This window comes from Ictalurus punctatus, chromosome 2 (genome assembly GCF_001660625.3).
Source record: "Ictalurus punctatus breed USDA103 chromosome 2, Coco_2.0, whole genome shotgun sequence".
Taxonomy (NCBI): domain Eukaryota; kingdom Metazoa; phylum Chordata; class Actinopteri; order Siluriformes; family Ictaluridae; genus Ictalurus; species Ictalurus punctatus.
The window spans coordinates 20,327,147-20,349,646 of NC_030417.2; the positions used below are offsets into that span (position 1 = coordinate 20,327,147).

Genomic DNA, 22,500 nt, shown 5'->3' on the forward strand with positions numbered 1-22,500 from the left:
CTCCGTTCTTTCTCTCGCTCTCGCACTTTTTCTCGCTCTCGCTCTCTCTCACTCTTTTTCTCTCTCACTTCAGTTTGTTATCCACATTAAACGACTGTATTCCTTCTTATTCTTCATTTCATTCTCTGTAAATCTGCCACGAACACACACCCCTGGCGTTTTCTCTTTTTTCCTTTTCTTTTTTCTGTTTTTTATTTTTATTTTTTTTTAAACACTACTACATCCTGTCTTTTAATTAAATCTCCGCCAAAAAAGGGGATTAATAAAAGAAGCGCTGTTAATTACACAACAAGGTCACTGGTGCTTCAATTTCGCAGCTTAATTGCTGTTCTCTGATTGTGTTCCTGACTCATTCTTTATTCCACCGGCAGCATGACAGATGCTGTTAATTGTTGCCCGTGTGCTCTTGGCAGGTCCCGCATGTGTGGATGGGATAAGCATGTGTGTATGTGTCTAAGTGAATTCTTGTTTCTTTGTGTGAGAGGCTTCCTCAGCGCCAGAGCTCTTACTGATTTTCAGACGCGCTGGAATACTAAACATGTCTTATTCTGCGTTCCTGCGACGTTTTTCATGTCAGAGGTGAAAAACAGTTCCGCTTGGCAGTATTCTTTAGATTTTCTGGCGAGTCTAATTATAACCATCAGTCGAGAAATGTCCTGATTTTGAAGTAACCATGAAGCATTTCTGCCAGTGATGCTGTTCTGAAGTTATACTAGTATGAAGTTCCACTAGTCATGTCTTCCCAGCTTCAGCGCGTAAACACGATAATTTGGTTTAAACAACTGAAACTGTAACACTCTGATGCTAACTTCATTTTATGTGCCATGTGTGCGTGCGACACAAATCATTCTCGGTGTGTGGAATCGACTCCAAAGTTTTAGGCTTAACTGTTATTTTTTTGGGTGCCTGGAATCAGTGAATCGGCTCTTTTTGGGATCGACTAAAAGCAGGATGCATACTTGATGAATTTACACACAACATGTATGCAGTGTGTATGCTTAGAAATCCTACTTTTTCCATCCCAACACTGCATAACGCACATACTTCATAACATGAGTTTGAAAATTCTTAAAGGCTAATTATTTATTTGAGACCATGTTAAATATTCAGCCTGTTGAGTCGTCGTTAATCGTTAAACGTGATCGTAAATGTTTAATTAAGCTAGAAAAGCAGATCATACGACTCTCAGGATTCCGCCATGTTGTCCTTTCCAAACAGTCTTAGATGGGAACGGAGTGAAGGAGCACTCGGGGCGTGTCTTTAAAATGACTGCAAAGGCCGTCTTCTCAGCCATGTGTTCATTTTATTGCTTATACAATTTTCTTGTGTATGCACTAGGTGGTGTTTTTTTTAATACTGGAACGAAAATAAAATCACAATTTCACCTTTAAAATGAGACATTTTCCTTTGATGTCCTTCTCAGCTGTGATTATTCTGCCACTGGCTGATGTGTTACTGAATATTACTGCATCATTAGCAGTGCTTTATGATCTTAATGTTTTTTTTCCCCCTGTTCTTAGAATGAGTAGAGTTTGAATGAGTAGAATGAAGGGGGGGGGAGAAAAGAAAGAGTATTCTGGGAAAGCAATCCAGAAGCTATAGTGTGAAATACTCTTCATTTAACCTCTCTATTGATTCCTCAGCCTTACAGGTCCATATATCTAACACTTCTCTTAGTTGTTTTCTTAGCCTTGCCCTATTGTTATAGATTTCCGAAGCCTGTACAGATTGTAGAACAGTCTATATTTATATCCTAACAGCGAGCTCTCTAAAGCAGATCTTCTCAACCTGTTTCACTTATCGGAATTAACTGGTCCGACTGGTTCGTTCTGTAGGCGTAGATGTTCCGTCTCAATTCTCTAAACCCATGCCTTTTTAACCGGAATTTTTTTTTTTAGTAGTAGTCTGTGTAAGTTGCTTTTTTCTTTCTTGGAAGTGAGCAGTTAAAATGCTCACGTTGTCAGAATGAGTCATTTTTCTTTTGGTTCATCTAAAGCTCACGTTGAAAGTTTTCTGCTGAAAACCCGAACAAGCGAAAGCTTCATTACTCTCAGCAAACAATAAGCTATGGGCTTTGTTGGATGAAGCGATTGCACGCAAAGCGATTTCATTCTGCCCATTTTTTCCCCCTCCACGTTTCTCAGAAAGTGAGTCAGATTTGGTTTCATCTTGCATTGTGTGCACGTTTCAATCATAATATCTAGCGTGCCTGGAGGTGTTGGTTGGATCCCCCCTCACCCCCCGCCCGATCTATTCCATGTCATTTCCCTGAACCTCACACATGAAATTGCTCTGAAATTCAGATGCAGACACAAACCATCAATTTATCAACATGCATGAGGCTGTTTTAACTTCGTCCTGCTTCTGCCTGTCTGCTTTTGCCTCTCATCTCTCCCTCTGTGCAGTGATGGATGGCTGGTGGAGCAGATGTGGATGTTGAGATGTTACATTAGGGCTAGAGGGGACAGGGACTGCAACAAATAAATTACACTGATGAGGCTTGATTTTGTGGAGCAAAGAGAGATCAAACGGGAGACTCTGATTTGTTCTGCAGTTTGTGGACTTTAATTGTTGATTACATTCAAGAATCAGCTACTGGGAAACCTAGCCTAAAGTATTGTATTGCAATGTCTGTTGAGGCAGCTAGGTAAGGGATGGGATTCAGAATGAGTAGCTTGCGCTTTTGCTATAGCATTGAGGAGTATCACAGCACCATGACTCATGTTAAGTTTTAAAAACTTCTTTTGCAAAGGTTTTTTTTGCAGAATGGGCAGTGGTGGGTCAGTGGTTAATGGCTCTGGGTGACTGATCGGAAGGTCAGGAGTTCAAGCCCCAGCTCTGCCAAGCTACCACTGTTGGGCCCTTGAGCAACACCCTTAACCCTCACCTGCTCAGACGTATAAATGAGATAAATGTAAGTCGCTCTGGATAAGAGCGTCTGCCAAATGCCATAAATGTAAATGTAAAATGTCAATAAGGTTTAGGGTTTCTTTTCTTTATCTTGTTCTTAAACCTACTTTTCTACCAAGCAATTGTGAATAAACACTTCATAGCCTGCACACGAAGTCTGCTGCTGATTTTTCCACCAATGTGTGGTCCTGTATAGAGTGACTACACTATATAGCCAAAGTTCGTGCACACCTGACCATCACACCCATACGTGCTTGTTGAACATCCCATTCCAGATCTACTCCCCCTTGCTGTTATAATAGTGAAAGGCTTTCCACTAGATTTTGGGGTGTGGCTGTGGGGATTTGTGTTCAATCAGCTACAAGAACATTATTGAGGTTAGGTACTGATGTTAGGGTGTCGAGGAGGCGCCTGTTCCAGTTCATTCCAAAGGTGTTCAGTGGGGTTGTGCAGGACATACGAGTTCGTCCACCCTCTTCCAACCTTGTCTTCATGGAGCTCGCTTTGTACTTTGAGGATTTGAACTTGCAGCCTTCTGATCCATAGACTAGAGCCCTAACCACAGTGCCTCCACTGGGAACAAATTGGAATCATGGGGTCATATGGAATGATATTCTTCCGGCTAAATAATAAAAAAAAAAAAAAGTGGTAATTTGAATATGTTCATTTATTTCTTTGCTTGCTTTTCTTTCTTGGCTTTATTTCTTCTTCTCCACTTTTTAAGTGTGTGTGAATCCATGAGGTAACTATTATCTGCAAAGGCAGTGACCCGAATGGACAAGTTCACAAGACAGTAGCTCGGCATTCACAGCTGCGTGCAATACAATGTGGTCTGACTCTCAATCTATCCATCACACACACACACACACGCACCAATAGAAGACCCACCTGCCCCCACGGTTAGGTAGGTGAAAGCTGATTGGGTTCAGGCCGGCCTCATGGCCTCAGCGTCAGGCCTGGATGAGTAGAGCTCCTCGGCTGTGGACGTGAACAAATAACCTCACATCTGAGCTAAATGGAAACCATCCATCAGAGGGGGACATAAAAGCAAACAAAATCCTGAGATGGACCGCTGGGCCACTTTTGATGATGTCATGCCATGGCATGTCCTCACACTTTGGAACTGAGTGACATAACGTGGTGGTGAACCTGGTGTGAGGGCAGAACTGGTGATGGAGGAACAGCATGATTTGAAATAGTCTGAGATGACTAGAGATGGAAGGATGTACTAAGGTCTTATTATGAGAGAGGGAGGACAGAATGTGTGATGCCTTTCAGTAGAGACAAAGAATAAACAATGAATGAACAGCCATGGCTGAATAAGCGTGATGCAAGAGACAAAAGCAAAATGGGTTTCTTTTAACCAGGCTCTGCGCGCTCACAGCATCCCCCTGGTTTTAATCAAACATTTACATGGATCACGACTGATAAGACATCGAGGAAGAGGAGCGTGAAGCTGGAATGAGAGCCACCACTGAGATTATGATTGAGACTGAGCAGTGTAATATCCTGTAATTGGGCATCATGGCCATGTTGATGCTATTATTCTGTCGCAATAAACTGGAGGGTGTGGATCCGGGGAGGGATTCGGTTATGCCCGCTGTTTATCAGCTGCCTCAGCGTCAGTTGTAATTTAACATGAGTTTAATTTGATGCATACAAATTATGTTGATTAGAATGTAAAAGTCAAAGATCAGCAATTTTATCCTGGGTTAGAATGGGACGAATACAGTGATCTGTTTAAACACTGATTTAGTGCAAGATGCACCATGTATAATGAAAGAAAAGGAAGGATAAGAAAAAAAAGCAGAGGATTTCATGCAGGACTCTTTCTCTCACTCTCTCTCTCTCTCTCTCTCTCTCTCTCTCTCCGCCTTAATAAATCATCCTGCCTCAGTAAGTTTTATATGACATTCCTGTCCTCACAAATCCCTGTGATTTAGACCCTGCTGACTATTACAGGCCACTGACGGTGATGATGTAATCTTTGTTTAGGACATGTGAGAGTTCCCAGAGTTCTGATTAAAATGTCACACAAGTCGAAGCCTTTATAATCTCTCAGTCCTGTTAAATGGGCTTCATAGAAATGCCTTCATTTTGAAAACTCCAGATCCGCTTGTGTACGTTCAACAAAGAACAGGACAGAACGGGACGTGGTGTCCTACTTTGAAAGACTCTGCTTTATGTAAAAAGTGTTGACTAAAAGTGAAAGAGACTAAAAGGAACAGACCGAATAAGTCTGATCATGTTAATGGCGCCCCGTGTGAGGAGGCCACACAATCCTACTTCCTAATTGACGGGACCCTCAAAATAGCCCTTTCCTGTCAGCAGTAATGTGGATTTATTCCATTTATTAAAGTGCCGTTCATAAATTAAAACTCACAGCTTAAAGCTAGTGATCTGAATGAGGTGATATGAATTATTGATTCCTCCACCAGCCTGCTACAAATCTGGCCTGACATTTTGGAAATAAGATGGTGCAGAATTATGGTTCCAAATAATGATGTCCATTTGCGGTTGTGCGTAGAGCAAACACTCTTTTTAACGCGTATTAATATTCATTAATATCTTCTGTCTGCGAATACGGTTCATTATTCATGCTTAACGTATTAGACACGCTGTGATTTATTGACGCAGGATACAAGGGCAAGGGAATTTGGGTTAAATTTGATCATTTCAACAAAAGCCCAAACTATTTGTAAGTCATTTGAGTAGCTGGAAGAATTTCATTTTAGCGCACTTTTTTTTTTTTTTTTTTTTTTTTTTTTTTTTTTTTTTTTAATAATCCGCCCTTCGTGTCTTGCATCGCTGCTTTTCTGGTGTCTGTCAAACTTCTTATACGAGTGAAATTCCTGCAAAAAAGCAACAATACTTGTTAAGAATTCCAGCGCACTTATTAAATAAAGCTGCGGCACGCATCGTCTGGTCCTTAGGGGATCATATCTGTCTGTAACTGTTATATCTGCATTAGTGCACCTGGAGGGAGCTATGAAACCAGTCAAATCCCTGCGTCTCTTTAATCAGCCCCAGCTAAACGCTGTACAAGACAAATTGATGAGCTCATAGCCAGCTGGCTTGGCAGGAGGCCCGAGTATTCTGCGAGGGAACCAGAAAACAGTTTGGCACCAATAATTGTTTGTGGTGCCACATTTTGAGTACAAATTGTGCAGATGTTCTGTCACTTTGATGTCCTCCTTGGGGAGTAGGCTTGCCTCAGTTTTTTTTTTTTTTTTTCTTCAAGTTTCAAGTCCAATTTTTGTCATCCTGTTCATATGCAAAAGAAAACTAAAAACGAGCCTCCAGGATCAGGGTGCAACATGCAAGACAGTGCATGACCGTTTTATTGTTTTTGTTGTTGGCTGATTATGCAGAACATCTGAGGCAGCAGGGAAAGAAACAAGAAAGCAAAGCACAGCAGCAACGCTCAGCTCTGATTTATTCCATCTGATTTTCCGCCTCGCCATCTACATCAAGCGCTGCACTGCGCAAACAAACCGAAGCATCACAAAGCTCCAAATTCAGACCCAGACCCAGCCTGTACGCTTCGGATTAACGCGAGACTAAAGATCGGTGTTTCAGGACAGAGTGTTGTCACTGGGTATGTAATGACAGGCATTAGCGCGGTGATTATGCAGCCTACATGCAGTTTCCTGTTCTACAGACTTCAGATTAGTTCTGACAGGAAGGTGAGGCAGACGGTGATTTCCTGTCATCGGTTAACATCAAATCCACTCAGTCCCAAATCTCTGTTGTTGGTTTGAAAGGGTTTTAAGTTGGTTTGCAGGTGTTGATGTTTTGGGGATTTAGTTCAGGAATATGGTATTAGAATTAAATTTTCGATTTCTATGGTACAACAAATTTAAAGTTAATTATGCAATGTTGCTACAGGAGTGCAACAGGAACTGGGAATTTTTGCTCTCCACTTTATTTACACGCTCCTACCTTGTTGCCAACTGTGCAGGCGTAAAGTTAAAGAGTAAAACTCGGATGATTATTGTCCTCAGTGACGTTAAGATCTGTTATATGGCTCGGGTTTGCACATTGTCTTTATTGTCTTAATGTTTATTATTCTTAGTTAATATTGGAAGAATGAACACCTCATCACTCCATAGAGCATCTAATTTTTCCAAATCCAAATTTTTACTGCCAGCCAATCACAGTCATGCTAGCTTTTCATCGGCTTGCGCTACATGTTTGAACATGTAAAATTGGTATAATGTTGAACAATTTTATTAAATAAATTTTAACAAATTGTGGTGCAATAAGTTTAAAATGTAGTGCAGCAGATACACCATGGGACACCTGATTATTTCTTGAGTACTGATTGGGTAAAATGAACATTACGCTTGTCTTTCCACGATATTTGTAAGTATGAAGCTGAATTGTAAATGTGTTGTCCCACAAAAATGTTTCATTTTTACTTATTTGGATGTGTTTTTTCACATAATCACACACCAAAACGAACGTGATCATGATGGATAAAAAACAAAGTTCTTTTGGTACATAAGTTAGGACGGCACATCACGTGAATCAAGAAGCTTAATCACTGAAATGAACCTCAATGCCTTTAATACCTTGATGTCTGCCAGTTATTTACCCTAATTTCAGGAACAGCAAGCTTACTGTAAATACACTAACAAATGGGGGCATTGCAACAAAACCAGTAATAAAATGGTAACACGTGGAAATGCTACATGTGTTTTGTAAGTATAAAATCTCATTCTGGTTTGTGTTCGTTTGCAGCATGTCCACCGGGCACCTACAAGATGTCGTCCCAGCAGCAGGAGTGTTTACCGTGTCCTGCTCACAGTGTGGCCGAGGACGATGGCTCCGTTGTGTGCGTGTGTGAAGAGGGCCACTTTCGAACGCTGCTGGACTCCCCCTCGGCTCCGTGCACACGTACGTAACGTGAAACGGCACACTACAGTGCATTTATGAAAGCATTCAGACCACTGTTAGATTAAATAAAAGTAAAACATAATGTATTATAGAAGAATTTCGCTTTGCTGTGCTCATTGGAGACGATTCAGAGGCAAACATTTCGACGTGATTCGTTTGATATGATTCAGTAGAAACGACTCATTTCAAATGATTCTTTCGGCTACCGCGTCAAAGGAATCGTTCGTAGACTTCCGCAAAAAAAGATCTGGGGCATGGTGCTGAAACATTTCTGCAGTACGAAGAACACAGTGACATCCTTTCTTTTTAAATGGAACGTGTTCTAAATCACAGAGGGAACAGAGGAGAGAAGGGCTTTACTCAGGGAGGTCAATTAGAACCAGAAAGTCTGATGGGACTGGTGGGAGACAAGAAGTCTTGTGTGAAGATGGAGAACATGCCAGAAGTATAGCTATCTCTGCAGCACTCTACCAACCAGGTCTTCACAGTGAGTTGGCTTGGTTGAAATTTTGGCCAAATAGCATCTAGATAGTTCTCAGCCCAGACGATCTAATGAAACCAAGATAAACTTTTTGGTCTAGAGGAAACAAGACACCGCTCATCACCTGATGGATTAAAGCTGATGGAGCTACAAAGAGAAATGGAAGAACATCCCAAAATCCAGGTGTGACAATCCGATAGCATCAACCCCAAGAAAATCTAAGATCACTGCCACGGTGCTTCAGCAAAGTACTGAGAAAAAGGTCTGAGGCTCTAACGAAACAAAGGGAAAAAAGGGTGTGTGAATACTTTTGTAATGCTTATTTACCCACGATACCCTTATAAACCTCATCCATCACATTAACCACTTTTGTCTCTGTGTGTGTGTGTGTCTCACTATCAGCTACACAATCCCATTGATTACCTTTTTAATTTTGTTTATGGCTGGAGCACGGCGCTCATGGCTGAGAGGTTATCACACTTATCATACGCCGAGGAGACAAAAATAAGAGAAAGAGAAAAGAAAGCTGCCGTGGCTTTTTACAGGTTGAATGGGTTTCTGTGGCTTTCAGCTGCATGAGGGATCGGTGATTAATTTTATAGCGTCGTAATTGCACTTTTAATTACAATATTGATTAGTGCTGCTTTTACATCGCTGGCATGGCTTGTGATAGCATTTATAGAGGTGCAATTACTGCGTAAATTACATTATTGATTGCGTAATTACCATCATCAGGACTGGCCACGAATGTAGGCTGAGAATGTAGAGCTGTGAGAATTCTGAGGGACGAAAGATTTCAGACAGTGGAATTACCAAAATACAAAAGAAACAACAATAACAACAGAGCTTCAGATATGTGAGTATATGAATAAATTAAAAAAAACTGTGCACAATCCAACCTGATAATACATGCACCGTGTTAATGCGATGGTCAAGTGCGACTAAGTGAACTTTAATTACGCCGAGTTGCAGCATCAGGAACTGAGTATATTTATGCTGTATTTTATTTACACACTCCTACATTGTTGCTAATCATGTAGGCGAAACTTGAAGACTAGAACTCCTAGTTTTCTTTTCTTATCGGAAAGAGTTAGAACAGCGTCTTCATTAATATCAGAAGCACGAACACCTCCATAGAGCCGTAGAGCATCTCCATAGAGCATCATTTTTACTGTCAGCCAATCAGAGACATGCTGGCTTTTCATTGGCTCGCTCTACATGTTTGAACGTGAATTGGTATCACTTGCTGATATCGGTGCACGATATATCCCACATGAGCTGAGCTAAACGATAGCCAGGACGTTCAGACTGTTTGGATATTTTTTGTCCAGAAAAATAAGATTATTCTGAATTTTTTTTTTTTTTTTCTCAGAAAAATGTGTCTCAGCGACTGATTTTAGGGTACCGTATGCTAACTTGCCCAGCAGTGTCTTTCTTCTCGAATAAATTGTAGTGCAGGTATTGCTATAAGACAAATCCATTGATGGAACTCTTAGAGGTTCAATGTAGAACAAAGAATTTCCCTTTCAGAAAGAGCTCAAAGATCCTTTTTTAGGAGGTTAAGAACACTTAAAGACTCTTCAGAAGCCTTTTGTCTAATTGTGTACTAAGTACCAAGACAGTTTAGACGAAGAAGATAATGAGCAATTATTTTGGAGTTTGTACCACATTCAAGTTTGTTTCAATTCAAGGGATCTTTAAGGGTAATGTTACTTTTTCCTTATTATTATTATTATTATTATTATTATTATTACATGAAAATGAGATGCTAGTCTTATTGAATATTTCCTGATTAAAAGAAACCAACAAAATATACAATTAGGGATGAAAAGGTTACCGGTTTCATGATAAACCATGATATTCCCCGACGGTTAGTATTACCCTGTCACATTTAATTATCATTAAAACCGTGCGCGATTATCGTGATTTTAAAACTCATGATAAATGCTCTCCACACTCAGCCAGCATGAGTCTCACGCAGGTGCAGCATGCAACATTGTTTTTTGAGCGTGAAAGCGGACGCTACAATTTAAAACTGAACGCGTCTGCTCAGTTCAGCCGAATTAGTCAGAATGAGCTGAATGAGTCAGAGTCGCAGCACAGATCAGCAGGAGTCAGATTTCATATATCACGTGACGAAAGTGAGGCGAGATGGCAGAAGATTTGGTTTAATATAAGCGAGTTGGTCATTGTACTGTTTTGTTATTGTTGTGCTTTTCATTAAGAGTAATAATGAACCCACCATTCAAGCAATTGCTGCCTCCGAATTGCCGCAAATTCGAAAGCAAAAGTGAAACGCGTGTGGACGCACGAGCATTCGTAAGGAATTTAAAAGCGATTGGGAAAAGAGGGAAAAGCACCAACGAAGCACCAAAACCTCCTTTCACATAAACTTTCTTCTGGCAAGCTATGCAGGCAGGGTTTCCATCTTCTATTAAGTTTCCCTCAGCATCTTTAAAAAATCCAAAATATGACCACACTTGGGATTTGGTCCTCTTGGAAGGTTGGAAATTTTCCTGAGCGCCGTCGCTGCCTTCCGCCATGTTCTCTAACTGAAAAAAATGATCGCAACAAGCCTAGTGACAACCATCCATCACTTTATAGTCAGATATAAAACCTGTTTAAACGATCTCAGTGTGTGTATCAGTACTTTTTTTGTACATTTTCAGCACATTTTAACAATACCGTGATAATACTGATAACTGTGATAGTTTTGGTCACGATAATCATGATATGAAGTTTTCATACCGTTACATCTCTATATACAATGCATTTTATTATTATTATTATTATTGTTATTATTATTATTTTTATTGATTTTTTTAAATTATTTTTATTATGTCGTCTGTGCATTCCTAACTGAATCATTTCAGTTCACACCAAACATGTTCACGATTATAATAGAAATCTAGTTACTTCAATTTATCCCCCCCCATATTAACTTTTACAGTATTTCTTTCTTTCTTTTGGCCTCTGTAGGACCGCCCTCTCCTCCACGAGACTTGCTCTACACCCTCAAACAGTCCACCCTCATTCTGGAATGGGCCACTCCGACGGACACGGGCGGTCGTGGTGACGTGAGCTACAGCGTGGCATGTCAGCGTTGCGTCTCTGGCCTGCGGGAACACTGCGAGCCGTGTGGCGCTAACGTCGGCTTCGTGCCTCAGCAGAGCGGCCTAAGCGGGTGTACGGTCACTGTGCTCAACCTGCTGCCCAACGCCAACTACACCTTTAGTGTGGAGGCCAGGAACGGCGTCTCTGAGCTGCTGCCCAACAAACGCTTCTACGCCCAGGTCAACATCTCCACCAGCCTGCCAGGTAACGGCAAAAATTATTCAACAGATAATTAGCTTCTCTGTTACTGACTGGCTCTGGATTTTAAAACCAGTGTCATTGTTAGAGCAGCTCGGTTTAACTTCCTCTCATTACCAGCACTGGATATCCAAAGTCACAAATATCCTGTATATCATAAATGGATCTGTTAGCTGAATAAACAGTATTTATGTAAATAGTCAGTAGGGATCCTCTTGTTGGGAGAAGAGTTAAGATATGGAGCAAAGAAAACAGTGACTGATCACATTTTTGTTTCAGGTTATTTTCTGAGCCTATGAGCTTAAAATAATAACTAAACTTATAATAACCCATCTCCATCATATGAAAGTGTGAAAAAAGGTAGATCTTCCATTTTCATGGAGCGGAAAAATGCAGGATTTCTTTTCTAATTTTAGTAAAATTGTTGAATGGGTCATATTGACCTGAAATATTTCAAACGTTCCATTTAAGGTATGGTCTAATTATACACATTAAAATGTTCCTTTGTAATATTTCTTTAGTTATATGTACAAAAAAAAAAAAACCTCCATCTCGAGTTTCTCACTTCATTCGCAAACTATTATACTCTGTAAACCTTGCTTCAGTTCCTTATTCAAAAAGTTAATGAGCTTGAATTACACATTATTACCTCTGAGGAAAAAAAGACTTTCAAAAAGTGATTGTCTCTGACGTCTATTACTGAACATCTGTACACAATTAGGGGGGAAAAGGTGGAATTAAGGAGTGTTGAATTATGAAAGAGTTATGTACCTTATTGTGCAGTTTCAAGCTGCATATAAATAAACAAACCAGTAAATAATTAACGAAAAGTAAATAGTTGCATATGCATAAATGTACATATTACTTTTTTTTTTCTTTTTTCAACAGAAGCATTTCATTCGGATTGACGCTTTGACATAACGGGTTATTCAAAGATTGTGGCAAGTTAGTTCATGTTAAAATAGTTAAATGTCACTAAATAGTAACAGTGCTTAAAATATTAAGAAAAAAAATGCAGTGTCAATGTCTGGTTTTAAACTTTACTGGCAATTGAATGTGATCTTCGTAACCAAGAGTATCGAAGTAAACTGAATTTTTGCCACAAATTATTCCATTAAAAACATTTTTGTGTATAAACTATTGAACCTTTTTTTTTTATTTTTTTTTTTAAAGAAATAAGCTTTAATACATAATCACATACAATGTGAATTTCATTTAAAATTCCTGTTAAATTTCTAATTAATTCCTGCAGAGTCAAATGAAAGCCATTTCTTTCTTTCTTTCTTTTATTTTATTTAATATTGTACTGTTTTTTTTTGTTTGTTTTGTTTTTTTGCAATTGGTGTCACAAAAGTGTATCTTTTGGAGTTTTTTTTTTTGTTTGTTTTGTTTTTTTTGTTGGTTTTTTTTTTACATAATCTTCATTTTTGTTCGCTGCAAGCTTTCCCGAGCATAACGAGTGTCCGGATTCCTCTATAAAAAAATGTTGTTTCACTTCTAAGTTACGTCGTTCATTTGACTTGCCCTCAAACAACAAAGTTTATGCTCGAAGTCGGCACATTTGAGATAAAAGTATAAAAAAAAAAAAAACAATCATTGTTTACCAATAATTATTGTGTTTTTAGATGTCGTGAAAGTAGGTAAAAATAGCCCGAGCTTTCGCTCTGAAGCCTGGCTTTAATCAGACGCATGAATCCCGACCTCCTTAGTGTTAAAGTGCTTCATTAAACCGCGCTCGCCGTTCAGCCGAACTGCTTTACGAAGCGAGAAAACCGTTTTCATGTCCTCGTGTCTTTCTTCACTTTCTTCTATTAAACATGGCGAGGTGTTGAGCATGCTCAATGAGAGAGCCATATACACACTCTGCTCTATTAGATTAGAATTAAGATGAAAGTGATAATGTAAGAGCACTCAGTGGGAATGTAGTCCTCTTTCTGTCGGTGTAATCAGTGATGTGCTTTACTGCTGGAAAATGGTAAAGCCGAAAGGATGGAGATGAATTTTAATGACGTGTGCTCTCCTGGGGAAGCTCTGGGCTTTGTCGATTACCATCTCATCTCTCATTGTCGGTAAAAAAAAAAAAAAAAAAATCTATTATTTTAGCAGGTATCCTATTTGAGGACTGTCCAGAAGGCAACCAGGAAACATGTATACATGTGCGTACAAGCTTCATACATGAAAGGTTTTTCATTTATACGACGGGGACATCTGGGACCGTTCCATATAATTTAATTCATAATATATACTGTATATCATTTATAGTCTAGTAGATAATTAAGTGTATTTGTTATGTTCAACAACATTACAGAGTGAATAATTCACCCCCAGCGTGCGCAGTCTTTACTTTTGTAAATTGATTCTAGCTATTTTATTTTATATCATTGTGTGTGAATGCTCATGGTTGTAATTTATGATTGGGATCGATGATGTTTATTATTACACACATGATCATAAGCCTCAAGGTTTAGCCCTAAACTAGCTTTTTAAAATTCTATAATCCATCATTTGTTATTTGTGTTACTGAGCGGTTATACTGTAACCAAGTATCTGTGGGATATGTGGGCGGAGCTAGACACAGTGCAAATCAGTGATTGGTCAGTCGCAGTGGTGACAATTTTCCTGATGAATGTTGGCTTTTCTACCGGACGGTAAAACACAGCAATCTTTCAGTAATGTAGTTAGTAGCTTAGTCTATTAAAGTATTTTTTTTTCTTTCTTTTTTTTTCTAAACACAACAATCACAATTTTATCATAAAATCCCATTTTTCATATTCGTGTTTATTATATTTACGCACAGTAAGTTTTTCTTGTTGCTGATATTTAGCCTGAATTTACATTTCTTACCCTGTGATCCTTCACATTAATCCTAAATGGCTTCCTATTCACTCCACATGCTCACTACATAGGATATAAACGTAACCGCTTTCTACACCCTAATGTAGTGCACCTCAGTTAGAATAGCCACAGAAAATGTACAACGCATTGGCTTTTTATGTTTCGTTGTATTTTAATATAGATTTAATGAACGTGTGCACTTTCTGTACATTCAGAAAGGTTAAAGTATTGGCGCCCTCGCCTGCTTTCAGTGTGTCTTGTGCTAGCCCTGTCAACCAGGCATGCGGCGAAAACGTTAACATCAAATCAGCCCTTTCATCTTGCAGATTTTAAATTTCATTGACGCCTCTAAAGAAACTCATCCTACGTTAAGAACTTTCAGAAAACAACGCCAGGAGTTGGACTGTGTGCATTGTCTTTTCCAGGTTTTTCTCTGGATCATGTTCGAGATATTTTCGCTGTTTGCACTCTGAGACCATAAACCTTTTACCGAATTAGGCCTTTCACCTGTCCCAATCAGAGCACTGGGATGCTAACACTTTAAACCTGCGACTCCCTGAGATTTAAACTGATCATGCAGCAGATTAAACAGAATATGTATGTATGTGTGTATGTATGTATGTATATACATTTACATTTATTCATTTAGCAGACACTTTTATCCAAAGCGACTTACAAATGAGAAAATACAAGCAAAGCGATATATCAAGCAGAGAAGAGTACAAGTAGTGCTACCATACAAGATCCATTAATTGAGTTCCAGAAGAAGCAAAAGTATATCTATCTATATATGTACACATATATATATATATATATATATATATATATATATATATATATATATATATATATATATATATATATATATATATATATAATATATATTTATTTATATATATATTTATATATATATATATATAATATATATTTATTTATATATATATTTATATATATATATATATATATATATATATATATATATATATATATATATATATATATATATATATATAAAACGTGTATATATAAAATCACACACACATATACGTGTGTGTGCGTGTGTGTAGTAGAGGAGAAATTGAGTACAGATTTATATTTACATGTTTATGTCTCCATGAAATGCTAACAGCCTTGTTAAAGACACCGCAGAAAAGTAGTAAAGCTATAGAAGCCTAGAGAGACTTATTTTTCCTTCACACACCGCCACTGAGGCAATAAACACACTGGGACTCATTTCTCAAACTGGATATGAATGCATTTTTTTAACAAATTGTCCTTCATTTATCAGATTTTAGTAAAGTTGTGTATAATTGTTTTCGTAGGCCACTGAACAACAAAATTTATTCCAGATTTACAATATGATGGTAACTCTGATTCATTCCATACTCATTTGTGTATGTTGATGAATGATAATCAGCCGTAAAACGCAAAGCACATTCATGCCGCAGCTCATTTGCATTTGGAGATTCCCACAAAATGCCATAAAAGGTAAAGTTAACAGAGCTTGTGACAGAGAGTGTGAAATGCTTTCTCAGAGACGAGAAGTGAATAGTTATGTTGACATACAGCGGGGGAAATAAGTATTGACCGCGTCAACATTTTTTTTTTCAGTAAATATATTTCCAGTGAGGTTATTCACATGAACTTTTCACCAGACTTTGGTATTAACTCAAGAAATCCGCACATATAAAGAAATTATAACATTAAAGTCCATAAATGAAGTTATGTGTAATAAAGTGGAATGACACGGGGGAAAAAAGTATTGAACACATTAACTGAAACATATTTAATACTTAGTGGAGAAGTCTTTGTTTGTAATGACAGCTTCAGGATGCTTCCTGCATGAAGTAATTAATCGGCCGCTGTAATCTTGTTCAACTGGATTCAAGTCAGGTGATTGACTGGGCCATTCTAACGCCTTGATTTGTTCCCTCTGAAACCAATTGAGAGCATGCATTTTATAATCTTTTGAAGTCTGAGAATCAAGAGGATGAGTTCTTTCCTCTGGAGCAGGGTTCATGCTCAGGTCTGGGAAATTCTGCCATGTGAGTGGTATGTCTATGTGTTTGTGTGAGTGGGTGTGTTCAGTTGTGTTAAGCGATGAGGATATCAACAAGGAGAATGTGACATTTCTCTATCTTCAGAGGCTTTAGCCTGAGGGCTTTAGATGCTCCTGGTGTTCTCGGTGGTCTCAACATGGCCATGGAGAGGGAGGGAGGGTTAGAGCGAGCGAGAGAGAGAGAGAGAGAGAGAGAAAGAGAGAGAAGGTGAGAGAGAGAAGATGGGATGGACAAAATGACATATATATATATATATATATATATATATATATATATATATATATATATATATATATATATATATATATATATATATATATATAAATAATAAAAAGGGAGCCTGGGTGAGGGTACAGATGTGTAGGAGATGTTCAGGTTTCAGGATTTATGTGTATAATTATTAATTACTGATTTGATTTGTTTCTTCTCAGCTAGTCTAGTCTTGTCTAATCTTCTCGTCTCTTCTGGCCTTTTTTCCTCCTCCCTTCTCTCTTTTAAAAAAATATATTTTTTCTCTACCCATATCTGGTCTCGCCTTGTCTCATCATTTCTTCTCTCCTTTGGTCTTGTCTTCTCATCTTGAGTCATCTCATTTCTTTTCTTTTCTGATCTCTCTCAGGTCTGGTCTGGTCTGGCTCATTTCTTTACTTTTTTTTAATCTTATCTCTTTTTCTTCTTGTCTGATCTCATCTAATCTTTTCTTTTCTCATTTGCTCTCATTCTTTCTTGTCTCTTCTCTGCTGGTTTGGTTCTGGCTTTCCTTATCTTTTTGGTCTCATTCGGTCTGGTCTAATGTGTGTTTCTTTTTTCTTTTCATTTCTCCTCTTGTCTGGTCTAGTCTCTGTCTTGTATCTACTTCTCTTTCCATGTCATCTTTTCTCCTCATTGTCTCTTATTTATCTCTTTTTCTTTTCATCTTATTTCATGCTCTCATTTCTACTCATTTTGTTGTCGTCTAGCTCTTTATTCTTCCTCTCAGTGTCTCGCCTCTTCTGGTTATTTTGCTTTTCTCACTTCTCCCCTCAGCCCTTTATCTAGCTTCCTCTCCTCTCTAGCTCTCTCCTCTCAGTCACAGATTGACTCATCTCGTCTCATTGATTCCTTGTTTTCCCTGCTCGCTCGCTCTCTCCCCAGCATGTAAATCTCTAATTGGTTACATCACAGAGTGACCGACAATTTGCAAAAATTCAGTCTTTTAATAAATCACTTTGAAACACACACACACACACACTTGTTGATGCTGTGTGAGTGTGTGTGTGTGTGTGTGTGTGTGTGTGTGTGTGGGTGAGCCAAGACTAGAGATGCTGAAGCAGTGGGAGATGCTGAACCTTTTCATGTGTATGAAAAGAGGGGAAAAAAGCATGTTAGTACAGTTCCTCCTCCTCTCCTGCTGAGGTCTTCATTATCCAGAAGTGTGTGTGTTGGTGGGGTGTGTGTGTGTATGCACATTTAGTCTGCAGGTGTTTAGGAAGGAAATGAAGACGCCTCATCACCGCAACTCTCCTTTGCCTGGAAGACACACACACACACACACACACACACACATTCTCACACACACACACTCTCACACACATTCTCACACGCACACACAGTACTTGCAAACACCACACAATCAATAAATTCCTTCTTCACCTGTCCATGTAGCTTCAGATTCCTGTTCTTGCCTCTCAAGAGTGGAATATTTATGGGTGTGTTCCTAATAAAGTGGCCAGTGAGTGTATATCAGTAAATGAATACATTCATTTTAATGAAGGGTTCCAGTAATTCTAATACAGATAAGACAAAAGTCACATCTTCATTCCACTCTCTCTTCTAGGAAGTAGAGATGAAAGAGGTTCATATTCATTTTCTGATCTTTTCCATTTCTGCCTCCTCCAATGGTGGGTGTTTGTGTGTCAGTGTGTGTAATAACATCCCATAGATAGAAATATATTACTTTCACGCCTCGTGCCGTGCGTCTCTCCTCTTTTCCATTCCCTTCATCTAATCATAAAAGTCATGATATAAATGATAATAGCTCCTGTATCGGCCCAGCCAGCTGCTGAGCATTCTGGGTAATGCACCCCATTTGTATGTTTATTTCTTTTTTATTTATTTAATTCTCCTGAGCATGAAGGCTGATTGCCAGTGTGTGTGTGTGTGTGTGTGTGTGTGTGTGTGTGTGTGTGTGTACGGTCATTGAAAGCCTGATAGTGCAGATTAAACAGCATGTAGATGGAACTTCCTGCCAGATAGCGCTCCCCCATCGGGCTGCCTGATACACGCAGATTAAAGCAGGCCGAGCATGCGCTGCCAGATATAGACCCAGTGCCAGACTGCAACCTTTTATTTTCTCATTCACACACGTGCGCACACACACACACACACACACACAATGATGGCAAGGTGAAAGGAGAATAATCAGGTTTGTCCTGTAGTCTAGTCTCGTTTCCTAGTCTGTTCTCATCCCCTAGTCTAGTTCTGTCCTCTAGTCTATATCTAGTCCCAGTCCCCTAGTTTAGTTTGTTCTCAAGTGCATTCACTATTCTAATCCCAGTCATGGACCCTAATCTAGTCTGTACCTTGGCTAGTTCCTCCATAAATCTAGTTCTGTCCCCTACTGCACTTCTATCCCCTAGTCTAATCCATAATTTAGTCTAGTCCATCCACAGTCTAATTTGTCCTCTAATCTAGTCCCATTCCATAGTCTAGTTTATTACCTAGTATAGTTCTATTACTGACTCTAATCTGATCCCTAGTAAAGTCTAGCTCCAAGTCTATTCTGTACCCTAGTCTAGTCCCCATCCTCTGGTCTAGTCGCATCTCCTAGTCTAGTCCGCTAATCTAATCTGTCCCTTAGTCTAGTCTGCTAATCTATTCTGTCCCTTAGTCTAGTCGTATCTCCTAGTCTAGTTTGCTAATCTAGTCCCTAGTCTAGTTTGTCCTGTAATCTTGTCCACTCTAGTAATCTAGTTTAATTAGTTTATTATCTAAACTACTCCCATTCCCTTCTTTAAGCTGACCTCCAGACTAGTCCAGTTCCTAGTCTAGTCTGTCCCCTAGTCCAGTTAGACACCTTCTGTAGTCCCATTCTCTCTTTTTATCCCCTAGTCTAGTACCGTTCTCCAGTCTAATCCGTTCCATAGTCTGTGCATCATGTAATGCGCATGTAACTATTCCAGTGTATCCATGGTGTCCTCCATCCAGCAGACACATCTACAGGTCTACCGTCACCAAAACAGACCCCCACTGTAGCTTCCGCAACTGCGCACCAGCAGAGTCATTCCGGCTCTGCACTACAGTCCAGTGCCAGTCCAGAGGCTTCAAATGTAGACTCATTATATCGATCGCCTTGGGAACCTGTGGTTAAATATGCATTGAGTATGTTTGTGTGTGTGTGTGTGCTTAACTCTCAGAGGGGTCAGAATAATACTGCAGTGTGGTCCTGAGCACTTTAACATTCAGCCTGCAGTGTGAGGAAAATGGAGGTCCACTCACCAATAGTTCAATTCCATCCCACCTTCTGTGGCCCCTCGTTCAGTCGGGGTCAGACCATCAGTTGTGTGTGTGTGTGTGTGTGTGTGCGTGTGTGTGTGTGTGTGTGTGTGTGTGTGTGTGTGCTACCTGTGTTTGCATTTGTCTGGAGGAGATTTTTGTCAGATTGAGTTATAGCAGACGGCTGACTCTCAGCCCGCAGCGCTGCATACATTATTCAACACCGAGCAAACGAGAATCAACAGTGAAAGACAGAGGAGGGGGACTATGGATATGTGAATTCTGGCCACACCCTCTGTCCTCTTCCCTAATTGCCCTAATGGCCTAATATTCCTAATGTAGCTAGCTAATCATAGCAAATTAGTTCATGATTTAAATCTCCATTGTCCTCACTGATTTATTTAACAGCAGCCCAACCCTGTTATGTACAGCCGTGACGAGCATCACTATCATTAGCTAAGGTAATTAGATAGCTGTCTTAGTCTGCAATGCTGTGGCTAAATGTTTTACCACATAGTCACCCTGTAATCTTGGACATGTTTGGTCCACAGCTATGGCGAGCGTTTAGTGACTGGGTATATAGCTCATATAGTACATAGCTCTACCCCAAATCAGTTTTATACAGTACTAAAATAGTCTAGTCCCTCGTACCCCCAGTCTAGTTTATGCCTAAACTATCTATCCCCTAAACCCAATCCTTAGACGAGTCTATCCCTAATCAAGCCTGTTCCCTAGAACCCAATCAGGTCCACTAGTCTAGCCTGCCCGAGTCTAGCCCAACTCTTAATCTAATCCCCTATTTCCCTTGTCCATATTATGCCCAGGCTAGCCTGTCCCCTTGGTCCATCTGGGCACCATTCTGTCCCCAATCTATCTTGTTTCTCTTTTCCACTAATCTATTCTGTCCCCACACTAGCCCATCCCTTTGTCTAGTCACTTAGTCATCCACAGTGTGTCTTGACCCCTAGTTCCCTACTCTAGCCTGTCTCCTAGTCAAATCCCCTAGTCTAGTTATCTTATCTAGTCACTTAATCTTTTCTGTCCTCAATCTACCGCTAGTCCCCTAGTTTAGTTCATCCCCAGTCTATTTTGACCACTAGTTCTCTAGTCTAACCTGTCTCCTAGTCTAGTCTGTATGCAATGTAGCTCTTAATCTAGTCCTCTAGTCTGCCTCAACCCCTAATCTAGTCCCATTGGTCCCCTAGTCTAATCCATCCTCAAACTAGCCTGTCTTCTAATCTAATCCTCCAGTCCCGTAATATAGTCTGTACCTAGCTCATCCCCTTGTCTAGTGCCTTTAGGCCCCTGGTCTAGTCCTTAGTCCCCTATTCTAATCCATCTCCAATCTATCTCACCCACTAATCCCATTATCTAGTCCCAATAGTCTGTTGGTCTAGTTTCCTTGTCCCCTAATCTATTCTGTCCTCAGTCATCTTGTAGCCCTGTCTAGCTTGTCTCCTAATTCCCTAGTCTAGTCCTAGAGTCTAGTCTCCTTACACTAGTCCCCTAGTCTATTCCTCTTGTCCCTGAGTGGGATTTCAGCATGTTCTTCCTCCTTGAAATGTGTTGCGTTTTTGGGGGGGAAGTGCACCACTGCATATTATCTTCTTCACGGTTGATTGATCTGTGTGCGTGTGTGCGTGTGCGTGTGTGCGCATGTGTGCGTGTGTGTAAGATAGTGTGTAGAAGCCCCTCCTCTCCTGCTGCTCTGATTAAGAGATGATTAGTGAGGCACTGCGCTTGATGGCTGTCACTCAAAATCTCCCGCCGAGGTTTTACATCTCCATCAGCGCTGAAACAACACGAAACGTCATGTAGCATCTCTCACTGAAATCTCTCTCTCTCTGACTCTCTCTCTCTCTCTCTCTCGGTCTCGTGCTGATCCACTGACGAACCAAAACACAGAAGAGCTCGTTGGAACTTTTTCTTTCTATGACACATGAATACACACTCCTCACTTATTCGACTTGCTCTAATGAAGCTGTATTTCGGGAGGATGATCAAAGGGAATGCAGAGATGCTCTCGTCTCCTCTCGTGTCTTCTTCTTTTCTGAGATTTTCTCTCTCGTCCATTTGATGTTTTTGAAGCTTCAGAACAAAGAGGCGATGAATTATTCATCTCGGTATTCAGACAATAATATCACATAAATTCCACATTTTAATTACAAAGTACAAGTAAAGACAGATTACAGCAATTACAACGCAGTTAATGTGATGTCATTACAAATATACTGCGACTGCACATGAACCGTAGATACACAAATACGAGCCTTAGATAGGGACAGAGTGTGCACTAGGGAAGTGTGTAATCTCTTAAGTAGTAAGTAAGTGTACTTCATATGTACTTATAAATTCTCTCTGCTACAACAGCTTCTTTGGTACAACTTCATGGTACTTTTAATAAATAACAAAAAAAAATATTGGCGTTAAATTTTGAGAACTGGTATTTTATTAATTTTGTAAATGATATAAATTATAAGTGTAAGAAATAATCTAATTATATTGGCCCATTATTAACTGTCGGTAAAC

At 39.6% G+C, this 22,500-nt stretch overlaps 1 protein-coding gene across 1 annotated transcript in view; it reads left to right on the forward strand.

Annotated features, from left to right (window-relative positions):
* Window positions 1-22,500, forward strand: part of LOC108273957 (ephrin type-A receptor 7) — a 129,001-nt gene that overhangs the window by 82,602 nt on the left and 23,899 nt on the right. Inside the window, exons 4-5 of the mRNA XM_017483672.3 lie at window positions 7,654-7,809; window positions 11,270-11,608. Coding sequence (XP_017339161.1) covers window positions 7,654-7,809; window positions 11,270-11,608 — 495 coding nt within the window. The remainder of the gene's footprint in view (window positions 1-7,653; window positions 7,810-11,269; window positions 11,609-22,500) is intronic.